The 13,415-nt window shown below is 50.8% G+C and overlaps 1 protein-coding gene across 2 annotated transcripts in view; it reads left to right on the top strand.

Moving 5' to 3' along the window:
* The first annotated feature begins 143 nt into the window (after window positions 1-143).
* The window catches only part of GLMN (glomulin, FKBP associated protein), a 30,042-nt gene continuing 16,770 nt past the window's right edge, over window positions 144-13,415 (top strand). For both annotated transcript variants that reach the window (XM_076075048.1, XM_032973670.2), the window contains exons 1-5: window positions 144-272; window positions 684-824; window positions 7,130-7,255; window positions 11,170-11,289; window positions 12,814-12,922. In XM_076075048.1, coding sequence (XP_075931163.1) covers window positions 753-824; window positions 7,130-7,255; window positions 11,170-11,289; window positions 12,814-12,922 — 427 coding nt within the window. In that variant the 5' untranslated portion in view covers window positions 144-272; window positions 684-752. The remainder of the gene's footprint in view (window positions 273-683; window positions 825-7,129; window positions 7,256-11,169; window positions 11,290-12,813; window positions 12,923-13,415) is intronic.

Below are 13,415 nucleotides of genomic sequence, written 5' to 3'. Positions count from 1 at the left end.
TTCCCTATCGCACAATGTTTAAATTCCCTAGTGAATACGACAGTGACTATTATTAAGCCAACGAGTTAACGGGATTGCCACTCAACGTGGATTTGCATTGCCCTGGGAGGGCCCAGGGTGACGTCACCACGCGGCGCTCGCGCCTCGCTCCCTTGCCGATGACGGTCGCGCCGTCACGTGACCGGGGCGCGCGCACGTGGTGTCGCTGGCGGCGGTGACCCCTGACCCCGCGAGCGGTGCCCACAGAGATGTGAGGGGAGACCGGTGGTGAGGTAAGGCCGGTGGTGAGATGGGAGGTGAGGGGAGACGGGAGGTGAGACGGGAGGGGAGACGGGAGGTGAGGGGAGAGGGGAGGTGAGGGGAGACGGGAGGGGAGACGGGAGGTGAGGGGAGACGAGAGGTGTGGTGAGACGGGAGGTGAGGTGAGAGGGGAGGTGAGGGGAGACGGGAGGTGAGGGGAGACGGGAGGTGAGGGGAGACGGGAGGTGAGGGGAGACATAGTTTCATAGGTGAGGTGAGAGGGAAGGTGAGACAGGAGATAAAGAGAGACCGGTGGTGAGTGGTGATGGGGGGTTGAGGGGAGAGCGGGACTGCAGTAGCACCAAGTGGACGTGCAAAGCCGTGCGCTGTGCTGCTGGTGTCGCTGTGGTTCATCGCCTCGACCCTCCCCGCATGTCATTCAGCCTCCCCGTCAGAAGAGGGGAGAGAGGGGAAGCAGAGAGGAGGCGCCCGCCGTGAGTGTCGGGGCAGCGATGGAGGCCGAGTCCGCCTCGGAGGCGGCGACCACGGCGGACGAACAGCTCCACCACGCGCTGACTCTCAGCGTGAGCACCACTCTCACTCACAACACTCTCAACACTCTCACTCACAACACTCTCAACACTCTCACTCACAACACTCTCAACACTCTCACAACACTCTCACTCACAACACTCTCACTCACAACACTCTCACTCACAACACTCTCACTCACAACACTCTCACTCACAACACTCTCAACACTCTCACTCACAACACTCTCACAACACTCTCACTCACAACACTCTCACTCACAACACTCTCACAACACTCTCAACACTCTCACAACACTCTCACTCACAACACTCTCACTCACAACACTCTCAACACTCACAACACTCTCACAACACTCTCACTCACAACACTCTCAACACTCACAACACTCTCACAACACTCTCACTCACAACACTCTCACTCACAACACTCTCACTCACAACACTCTCACTCACAACACTCTCACTCACAACACTCTCACTCACAACACTCTCACTCACAACACTCTCAACACTCTCACAACACTCTCACTCACAACACTCTCACTCACAACACTCTCACTCACAACACTCTCAACACTCTCACAACACTCTCACTCACAACACTCTCACTCACAACACTCTCAACACTCTCACAACACTCTCACTCACAACACTCTCAACACTCTCAACACTCACAACACTCTCACTCACAACACTCTCACTCACAACACTCTCACTCACAACACTCTCAACACTCACAACACTCTCACTCACAACACTCTCACTCACAACACTCTCACTCACAACACTCTCAACACTCTCACAACACTCTCACTCACACCACTCTCACTCACAACACTCTCAACACTCTCACAACACTCTCACTCACAACACTCTCACTCACAACACTCTCACTCACAACACTCTCACTCACAACACTCTCACTCACAACACTCTCAACACTCTCACTCACAACACTCTCACAACACTCTCACTCACAACACTCTCACTCACAACACTCTCACAACACTCTCAACACTCTCACAACACTCTCACTCACAACACTCTCACTCACAACACTCTCAACACTCACAACACTCTCACAACACTCTCACTCACAACACTCTCAACACTCACAACACTCTCACAACACTCTCACTCACAACACTCTCACTCACAACACTCTCACTCACAACACTCTCACTCACAACACTCTCACTCACAACACTCTCACTCACAACACTCTCACTCACAACACTCTCAACACTCTCACAACACTCTCACTCACAACACTCTCACTCACAACACTCTCACTCACAACACTCTCAACACTCTCACAACACTCTCACTCACAACACTCTCACTCACAACACTCTCACTCACAACACTCTCAACACTCTCACAACACTCTCACTCACAACACTCTCAACACTCTCAACACTCACAACACTCTCACTCACAACACTCTCACTCACAACACTCTCACTCACAACACTCTCAACACTCACAACACTCTCACTCACAACACTCTCACTCACAACACTCTCACTCACAACACTCTCAACACTCTCACAACACTCTCACTCACACCACTCTCACTCACAACACTCTCAACACTCTCACAACACTCTCACTCACAACACTCTCACTCACAACACTCTCACTCACAACACTCTCAACACTCTCACTCACAACACTCTCAACACTCTCACTCACAACACTCTCACAACACTCTCACAACACTCTCACTCACAACACTCTCACTCACAACACTCTCACTCACAACACTCTCAACACTCTCACAACACTCTCACAACACTCTCACTCACAACACTCTCACTCACAACACTCTCAACACTCACAACACTCTCACTCACAACACTCTCACTCACAACACTCTCAACACTCTCACTCACAACACTCTCACTCACAACACTCTCACTCACAACACTCTCAACACTCTCACAACACTCTCACTCACAACACTCTCACTCACAACACTCTCACTCACAACACTCTCACTCACAACACTCTCACTCACAACACTCTCAACACTCACAACACTCTCACTCACAACACTCTCACTCACAACACTCTCACTCACAACACTCACAACACTCTCACTCACAACACTCTCAACACTCTCACTCACAACACTCTCAACACTCTCACTCACAACACTCTCACTCACAACACTCTCACTCACACCACTCTCAACACTCTCACAACACTCTCACTCACAACACTCTCAACACTCTCACTCACAACACTCTTACTCACAACACACACCACTCTCACTCACACTACTCTCACTCACACCACTCTCACTCACAACACTCTCACTCACACCACTCTCACTCACACCACTCTCACTCACAACACTCTCACTCACAACACTCACTCACAACACTCTCACTCACACCACTCTCACACCACTCTCAGCGTGAGCACCACTCTCACTCACACCACTCTCACTCACACCACTCTCACTCACACCACTCTCACTCACACCACTCTCACACCACTCTCACTCACACCACTCTCACTCACAACATTCTCACTCACAACACTCTCACTCACAACACTCACTCACACCACTCTCACTCACACCACTCTCACTCACACCACTCTCACTCACACCACTCTCACAACACTCTCACTCACACCACTCTCACTCACAACATTCTCACTCACAACACTCTCACACACACCACTCTCACACCACTCTCACTCACAACACTCTCACTCACACCACTCTCACTCACACCACTCTCACTCACAACACTCTCACTCACAACACTCACTCACACCACTCTCACTCACACCACTCTCACTCATAACACTCTCATCACACCACTCTCACTCACAACACTCTCACTCACACCACTCTCATTCACAACACTCTCCCTCACAACACTCTCACATCACTCTCATTCGCAACACTCTCACTCACAACACTCTCACTCACATAACACACCACTCACAACACTCTCACTCACACCACTCTCACTAAAAACACTCTAACTCACAAACACTCTCACTCACACCACTCTCACTCACAACACTCTCACTCACAACACTCACTCACAACACTCACTCACAACACTCTCACTCACACCACTCACACCACTCTCACTCACAACACTCTCACTCACAACACTCACTCACACCACTCTCACTCACACCACTCTCATTCACACCACTCACACCACTCTCACTCACACCACTCTCACTCACAACACTCTCACTCACAACACTCTCACTCAACACTCTCACTCACAACACTCTCACTCACAACACTCTCACGACTCTCACCTCTCTCACTCACAACACTCTCGTGAATTCACTCTTACACTTATACAACAACAGTCACCATTCGCCACGAAGTGGCGGTAACATCACGCTGACCCTGTGAGTGGGTGACCCTGTGAGTGGGTGACCGTCTGAGTGTTGGACCGCGTGAGTGAGTGACCCTCTGAGTGAGTTACCCTGTGAGTTATTGACCCTGTGAGTTAACCTGTGAGTGGGTGACCTTGTGAGTGACCGTTTAAGTGATTGACCATGTGAGTGGGTGACCCTGTGATTGACCGTGTGAGTGAGTGACCCTGTGATTGAGTTACCCTGTGATTGATTGACCGTGTGAGTGGCCCTGTGAGTGATTGACAGTGTGAGTGAGTGACCCTGTGAGTGGGTGACCGTGTGAGTGGGTGACCCTGTGAGTGGATTACCCTGTGAGTGAGTTACCCTGTGAGTGAGTTACCCTGTGAGTGAGTTACCCTGTGAGTGAGTTACCCTGTGAGTGATTGACCGCGTGAGTGATTGACAGTGTGAGTGAGTGACCTTGAGTGAACCTGTGAGTGGGTGACCTTGTGAGTGACCGTTTAAGTGATTGACCATGTGAGTGGGTGACCCTGTGATTGACCGTGTGAGTGAGTGACCGTGTGAGTGAGTGACCCTGTGAGTGAGTTACCCTGTGATTGAGTTACCCTGTGATTGATTGACCGTGTGAGTGGCCCTGTGAGTGATTGACCGTGTGAGTGAGTGACCCTGTGAGTGAGTTACCCTGTGAGTGAGTGACCGTGTGAGTGATTGACCGTGTGAGTGGGTTACCCTGTGAGTGAGTGACCGTGTGAGTGAGTTACCCTGTGATTGAGTTACCCTGTGATTGATTGACCATGTGAGTGGCCCTGTGAGTGATTGACCGTGTGAGTGAGTGACCCTGTGAGTGAGTCACCCTGTGAGTGAGTGACCGTGTGAGTGATTGACCGTGTGAGTGGGTTACCCTGTGAGTGAGTGACCGTGTGAGTGAGTTACCCTGTGAGCGAGTTACCCTGTGAGTGAGTTACCCTGTGAGTGAGTTACCCTGTGAGTGATTGACCGCGTGAGTGATTGACAGTGTGAGTGAGTGACCCTGTGAGTGGGTGACTCTGTGAGTGAGTGACCCTGTGAGTGAGTGACCGTGTGAGTGGGTGACCCTGTGAGTGGGTGACCCTGTGAGTGAGTGGCCCTGTGAGTGTGTGACCCTGTGAGTGAGTGACCCTGTGAGTGAGTGAGTGACCGTGTGAGTGAGTGACCCTGTGAGTGGGTGACCCTGTGAGTGATTGACCGTGTGAGTGAGTGACCGTGTGAGTGAGTTACCCTGTGAGTGGGTGACCCTGTGAGTGAGTGACCGTGTGAGTGAGTGACCGTGTGAGTGAGTGACCCTGTGAGTGGGTGACCCTGTGAGTGAGTGACCGTGTGAGTGAGTGACCCTATGAGTGAGTTACCCTGTGAGTGAGTTACCCTGTGATTGATTGACCGTGTGAGTGAGTGGCCCTGTGAGTGTGTAACCCTGTGAGTGAGTGACCCTGTGAGTGAGTGACCATGTGAGTGAGTGACCGTGTGAGTGAGTGACCCTGTGAGTAGGTGACCGTGTGAGTGATTGACCGTGTGAGTGGGTTACCCTGTGAGTGAGTGACCGTGTGAGTGAGTTACCCTGTGATTGAGTTACCCTGTGATTGATTGACCATGTGAGTGGCCCTGTGAGTGATTGACCGTGTGAGTGAGTGACCCTGTGAGTGAGTCACCCTGTGAGTGAGTGACCGTGTGAGTGATTGACCGTGTGAGTGGGTTACCCTGTGAGTGAGTGACCGTGTGAGTGAGTTACCCTGTGAGCGAGTTACCCTGTGAGTGAGTTACCCTGTGAGTGAGTTACCCTGTGAGTGATTGACCGCGTGAGTGATTGACAGTGTGAGTGAGTGACCCTGTGAGTGGGTGACTCTGTGAGTGAGTGACCCTGTGAGTGAGTGACCGTGTGAGTGGGTGACCCTGTGAGTGGGTGACCCTGTGAGTGAGTGGCCCTGTGAGTGTGTGACCCTGTGAGTGAGTGACCCTGTGAGTGAGTGAGTGACCGTGTGAGTGAGTGACCCTGTGAGTGGGTGACCCTGTGAGTGATTGACCGTGTGAGTGAGTGACCGTGTGAGTGAGTTACCCTGTGAGTGGGTGACCCTGTGAGTGAGTGACCGTGTGAGTGAGTGACCGTGTGAGTGAGTGACCCTGTGAGTGGGTGACCCTGTGAGTGAGTGACCGTGTGAGTGAGTGACCCTATGAGTGAGTTACCCTGTGAGTGAGTTACCCTGTGATTGATTGACCGTGTGAGTGAGTGGCCCTGTGAGTGTGTAACCCTGTGAGTGAGTGACCCTGTGAGTGAGTGACCATGTGAGTGAGTGACCGTGTGAGTGAGTGACCCTGTGAGTAGGTGACCGTGTGAGTGATTGACCGTGTGAGTGAGTGACCGTGTGAGTGAGTGGCCCTGTGAGTGAGTTACCCTGTGAGTGAGTTACCCTGTGATTGATTGACCGTGTGAGTGAGTGGCCCTGTGAGTGTGTGACCCTGTGAGTGAGTGACCCTGTGAGTGAGTGACCGTGTGAGTGAGTGACCGTGTGAGTGAGTGGCCCTGTGAGTGAGTGACCCTGTGAGTGAGTGACCGTGTGAGTGAGTGACCGTGTGAGTGAGTGGCCCTGTGAGTGAGTTACCCTGTGAGTGAGTGACCGTGTGAGTGTGTGACCCTGTGAGTGAGTGACCGTGTGAGTGAGTGACCCTGTGAGTGAGTGGCCCTGTGAGTGAGTTACCCTGTGAGTAATTGACCGTGTGAGTGAGTGACCCTGTGAGTGAGTCACCCTGTGAGTGAGTGACCGTGTGAGTGATTGACCGTGTGAGTGGGTTACCCTGTGAGTGAGTGGCCCTGTGAGTGAGTTACCCTGTGAGTGAGTTACCCTGTGATTGATTGACCGTGTGAGTGAGTGGCCCTGTGAGTGTGTGACCCTGTGAGTGAGTGACCCTGTGAGTGAGTGACCGTGTGCCGGGTTGTACTGCAGGATGGCATCCCGGAGGATGAGGTGACGCCTGCTGCCAGTGAGGGCTTCGTGGGTGCCGCCGGGCACTGCCTGACGGAGGGGAAAGTGGCGCTGGTTTTGGATGCCTTGCGGGATCCGCGCTATACGGTGGGTCGCGTCACACCGCATGACAGCAGCGCATGTCATGGCACAGCACACCATGCACATCATACCACACCATGATACATCATGGGGCTGCTGGGTGGTGACGTTGAAATGTTCGCGCCTCACACTCGGGTCCCTTTCTGTATGGAGTTTGTATGTTCTCGCCCTGTTCTGTAGTGAGTGAGTGGAGTTTGTATGATCTCCCCCTGTTCTGTAGTGAGTGAGTGGAGTTTGTATGTTCTCGCCCTGTTCTGTAGTGAGTGAGTGGAGTTTGTATGTTCTCCCCCTGTTCTGTAGTAAGTGAGTGGAGTTTGTGTGTTCTCACCCTGTTCTGTAGTGAGTGAGTGGAGTTTGTATGTTCTCCCCCTGTTCTGTAGTGAGTGAGTGGAGTTTGTATGTTCTCCCCCTGTTCTGTAGTGAGTGAGTGGAGTTTGTATGTTCTCCCCCTGTTCTGAAGTGAGTGAGTGGAGTTTGTATGTTCTCCCCCTGTTCTGTAGTGAGTGAGTGGAGTTTGTATGTTCTCCCCCTGTTCTGAAGTGACTGAGTGGAGTTTGTATGTTCTCCCCCTGTTCTGTAGTGAGTGAGTGGAGTTTGTATGTTCTCCTCCTGTTCTGAAGTGAGTGAGTGGAGTTTGTATGTTCTCCCCCTGTTCTGTAGTGAGTGAGTGGAGTTTGTATGATCTCGCCTTGTTCTGTAGTCAGTGAGTGGAGTTTGTATGTTCTCCCCCTGTTCTGTAGTGAGTGAGTGGAGTTTGTATGTTCTCCCCCTGTTCTGAAGTGAATGAGTGGAGTTTGTATGTTCTCCCCCTGTTCTGTAGTGAGTGAGTGGAGTTTGTATGTTCTCCCCCTGTTCTGAAGTGAGTGGAGTTTGTATGTTCTCCTCCTGTTCTGAAGTGAGTGAGTGGAGTTTGTATGTTCTCCCCCTGTTCTGTAGTGAGTGAGTGGAGTTTGTATGTTCTCCCCCTGTTCTGAAGTGAGTGGAGTTTGTATGTTCTCCTCCTGTTCTGAAGTGAGTGAGTGGAGTTTGTATGTTCTCCCCCTGTTCTGAAGTGAGTGAGTGGAGTTTGTATGTTCTCCCCATGTTATGTTGATTATCAATCAGTCCATCAATATTCATTTTATGTGCCAATATCGCCCTCAATAAAGTAGACATCAGTGCACACTAAAGCTGGATGGGAACTGGACAGATTTTTCAGGAGGATCCTGCTGCTGCTGCTGCATTGGGTTTTATTTAAAGATGTTTTTACAGACAATCAATGATGAATTGTGTTTATTATTCACGTGGGAGGAAACCAGAGCACCCTGAGAAAACCCCACTCCTTGTGCAAGGGGTCAACGCTCTATCCCCGTGCAGATGGAAATAGATGCAGATTATTCCACTAGCATCTTCTTTGGTTCTTTCGGTAAAGTCACGTAGAATGAGAATAAAATAATAAATTGATCAAATAAAATAACACAATAATATTCTCACGACGTTTCGGCCACAACACAAGCGGCCTTCATCAGGTGAAGGGGACGACACTGTCTGGAGGACAGCGCTGGAGTGAGAAAGCCACGCTGAGATAACGACCTTTAAGCTGTGTGAGAAGAAACAAAGCGCCTTGACAAAGGAATATTATTGTGTTATTTTATTTTATAAATTTATTATTTTATTCTCATTCTACGTGACTTTACCGAAAGAACCAAAGAAGATGAATCCTTGCAGTCACGAAAGCTTTAAATCGAAATTTAGTCCACTAGCAGTTTAGTACTGCCTTCTGAAAAGTAAGGATATGGCACCTCTTGGACGAACATGGGAAGGGAATTTCACATCATTCTATGTGGTGATCCACCGACCCTCGCTGTGTCTACTGCTGGATTACAGCAGCCACGTGTAGCATAGCCACCACCGCCTGTCTGAGACATACGGACATGTATGTTGACCTTCTTTTGCACTGTAGGTGGCCAACTGCGCTAGTCAGAGGTACAGGGGACAACAAACAGACCCAGAGATAAACGGACAGATGCATGGATGGATGGATTTCCCTGGCACATCAATAAGTGGCTTTACAGCTCTGTCACTTGCTGTGAGCACTATGAATTAAAACTGTCATTTTAATCAATGCTTCTAATTTATGAACCAAAAACGATCAAGATGTTTTTTTTGTAAATTAAAAAGCATGAAGATAAACACTTGTATTTAAAGCTTTCGTGACTGCAGGGATTCATATTCTCGGTTCTTTCGGTAAAGTCACGTAGAAGGGAAACAATAAAATAATAAAAATATTAAACAATTAAATTCTCATGACGTTTCGACTGCAACACAAGCAATCATCATCAGGTGTGAAAACCACAGCAAGAAAATTTGAAATTTTCACTGCAAATTGCTCAATTGGGATTACACAGCAGCAGCAGCAACATCGCCCCCTACTACTGTGAAAACTTGGCAGGACCCATCTTCACTGCACCACCGTACCCTGTCGCACGTGAAAAACACGTCTGTTTGGTTCGTGAACGTGCGAATGTTGATCGAGTGCGATTCCCTACTCAGTGGGCAGTGCAGTGCACGGGAAATGCCGAGGGTTTGTTTTGCCATCTTGGTTTGGTTACTCCGTGGTTAAGCTTCTCCAGTTGGATTAGGCGTGGCCGCAAACCCCCAACCCTAATCCTTCTAATGCCTGCAGTGCAGAAGCTGCACCAGTTCAACAGTTGTATTCATATGGCTGCAAGGCTATTGGAAAGCCAACCAAGCTTTGAAAGACCATGGCACAATGCAATGATGATCCTAATCATGAGAATGAGTTGTCTTCGAAAATAATTGCCCTCATCTACCTCGGTAGCGTCTCAGAGAAAGCTGTACACGCTATGAGCGACTTACACCATCGCATCTCATCTCAACGTGCTTTAAAGGGGCACCCCTATTGGCAGCTGTGGCTGTGTGGCTCGTGGTGACACAGCACCTGGCGCTTGAGCAGGCATGAGCCTGTCCAGCAGGAGGCTACGATTGCTATGCTGTGTGTAACCCCAATTGAGTCATCTGCAGCGTTCTTTTTCAAAGTTGTTACATTTGGATTGTGATGGCGGCAGGCAATGGCTCGCTTCGAATGACATCACAGAATCTTTAACGTCCACTGATGCAGACGGCGCGTAGCATTTTTACGGTTAACGCACCCTGCATTATTAAAACTACTTTAAAACAAATTTTATTTCATCAGCTTAGGCTCTCTGAGCTATATAGCTCCTTATAAGAAGTGACCTGGTCACAAATGTGAGCTCAGCTCAACAAAGAGGCTTATCATGTGGAATTGTAAGCAACCAAATACTCTAAACGGTTTACTTTGATTCTAAATGTGGAGGGAAAAATCAGAGGACCCGGAGAAAAATTCACCCGACCACAGGGAGAGAGAGAGACACGCAAACTCCAAATATACAGCAGCAGGCGTCAGGGTCGGGATCGAACCCACGACCTCCTGTACATCAGGCGAGGTAGTTAACATCTCCTAGCCACCGCAGCCATTCAGATTTGTACCAGAACCCCGGCAGCAAGTGGCTCTTGCGCTAGGCTGGTCCACGTTGCGAGGAATCCATTGGTCACTGTTCCCTTGTACGAACCCGGCGACCCGTGTTCGATTCCCGCTCACGACCAACCAACATTGGTGACGAATGTCTGACTTGGTCCTGGACCTCGCCTAGGTCGACTCAGCCTTAAATAAGTATCTGGCCGTGTTTTATGAACGTGACCACTGGCGGTTGGGCGTGGCGTTGCCCACCTAGATCCTCGTGCGCGGTACCGGCCTGCTTAAGTGCTCCTCGCCACCAAACGGTCTGTTTAAGGCTCCACCGGTGGATCTTTGTCTCCGTGCGAACTCACGTAACCGCCCGCCGCCCCTCCCCGCGTCCCGCACGCGACGCCGGCCTCTGCCCCCACGGGCGCCGCAGGGTGTGGTGAGGAGCGCCGCGTGGAGCCTCGTCTCGCCCCTCGTGGAGCAACTGTCGCGTGAAGCGGCCACGTCCGACGGGCACGAGGCGTGCGAGGCTTGCCTGCGCGCCGTGGTTCAGGTGAGTCCCCGCCGCGCAAGGGCCGGATCCCGCGGCTACAGGCTGACTCGCCCGCCACGGGGTCGCTCGGGGGTTACGGAGATTTTTTTTCATTGCAACTCAACGCGAGCCCGGTACGATACGCCGATCGCACAACGGAGGGGGGGGGGGACGAACAGAAACTCGGCGAGCAGCAAACCGCTATCAGCGCGGCAGGGCCCTGTGAAGGGGTGGAAATTGGGCTCACTGCCCTACCCAAGTGGGAACCACGTGCGGTGATATGAAGATTTACATGGGGGAGGCGAAAGGGGTAAGGATGGCGGTAACTGACATACTGCGGAGGAGAAAAATGGGCAGAGGGAGGGAGCAGCCTGTAAAGGTGAGAAAAGCCCTGCAAATAAAATAATCAACACGCTGGATATGAACTTAAGTACCAACCTCCCTCCGAGAAATGCTCCCCCCTGCCCATTTCTGGCCAAGCGGTGCCCCCCCCCCTCCCCTTACAGCCACCTCCGCCACCCGACCTCTTCACCCATGCACTTCATTTTAAGCTCCGTAAGGGGGGTGGGGGAACTGTCTGGTCTCGAACTCCCGTTCCCCTCCCTTTAAGCTTGTGGCTTAAGTGCTCAATGCCTGTTTGGGCCAGAAGGGTGTTGCGCCACTGTTTCCACAAAGAGGGTTCATGATCTTTACAATTGGGCAATTTGACCTTCTTGGGTTAAATGTTAAAGGTTTGAACTCGAGCGTGTTGATGTTTCGATAGAGAATCTGGTTTCATGCCCCACAGAGTAGTTTCAACTGAAGGGGTGAAACTAGTGCCACAAATGCTGTAACAAAAAAGTCCGTGATATCCCGATAAACTGTTGCTATGTCTGGGAAAGCATGGTCTGCTGCTGAGGCAGCCTGTAACTTAAGTCTGCCTCAGCAGCAGACCATGCTTTCCCACCTGATGATGGACGCTTGTGTTGCGCCCAAAACGTCGTGATTTTTTTTTCTATACCTACGTGACTTTACCGAAAGAACCAAAGACACATTGGGGTGGGGGGGGGAGAAGAGGACATGACACTTTGAAGAATTTTCCTCAGTGTTCTGTGTATTTTTTTAGCATTTTGAACGTGAATGAGAAATTCCCCCCCCCCTCCACCGATGGCGCGTGTGCATAGCCAGGGGCAACTCCCGGTCAGCTGTGTCGCGAGCTGAGCGGCGTAAGTTAATAAATAAGTAAAAGCTTTTTTGTTAATTTTACTACTTTAACGTTGACGGATGGGAAAACGGCATAGCGCAGGCTCACCAACGAGGCCTACGGCGTGGTACCTGGCTACTTTTTTTTCATGTAAACCCCACGGTTTGCGAGCCAAATCCTTCACAAATGCGCGCCCACAGACAGACGGACGGACAGACAGACAAAAAATTACGTTTATAGGTAAGATTTTCACTACAGGGCTACGGACAAACACGGGGTTTACAAGCACGGCTTTACACACCACTGCAGGTCTACGTACAGATGCATGGGCGCGTGTGTTTGGGGCCTGTGTCGGTGCTCAGGAGTGCAGCCCGAGGGAGCTGATGCTGGGTTTGCTGGAGGCCCTGGAGGCCTCGCCGGTGGAGTCCAGCGCCCGTACCACCCTGCTGCTGCTGCCACATGTGAACACAGGTGCGTGCGTGCGTATTGTCTATATATTTATATGTAACGTGCGGAGCGGTGAGCGTGTGAGTGTGTGGGGTGAGCAGTAGTGTAGCGGGAAGCCCGCTGTGCTACGAACTCGGCAACCAAGGATTCCTACAGCAGAGATTTCATCTAGGGAGTTAGCCAATGTCGGGTCTAATAAAGATAACTTGAGCATAATTTGTATATTTGGGCGTCTGGGGCTCATGGGTGACTTGAAACAAAGAAATATAATAATAATGTAAACCTTTAATCCGGCGTCACCGCAGAGTACTCGGTCACTCTCGTAGAGAGAGCGATGAGGAACCATAGAACAAGCGGCAAGACAGCTGCCACGTGATGAGCCCACACCAATAATTGCCCAAGTTCTGTGGTCCTCTATCTATTCAGGTCACATCGGATAATTCATGAGTGTTTACATGTGGGAGGAAACCGGAGCACCTGGAGAAAACCCATGCATGTGAGGAGGAAACACTCTATC

The sequence above is a fragment of the Petromyzon marinus genome, chromosome 52 (assembly GCF_048934315.1).
Source record: "Petromyzon marinus isolate PM22_M1 ecotype Great Lakes invasive population chromosome 52, UKy_Petmar_22M1.pri1.0, whole genome shotgun sequence".
Taxonomy (NCBI): Eukaryota; Metazoa; Chordata; class Hyperoartia; order Petromyzontiformes; family Petromyzontidae; genus Petromyzon; species Petromyzon marinus.
This window is presented reverse-complemented; position numbering and strand designations above follow the sequence as displayed.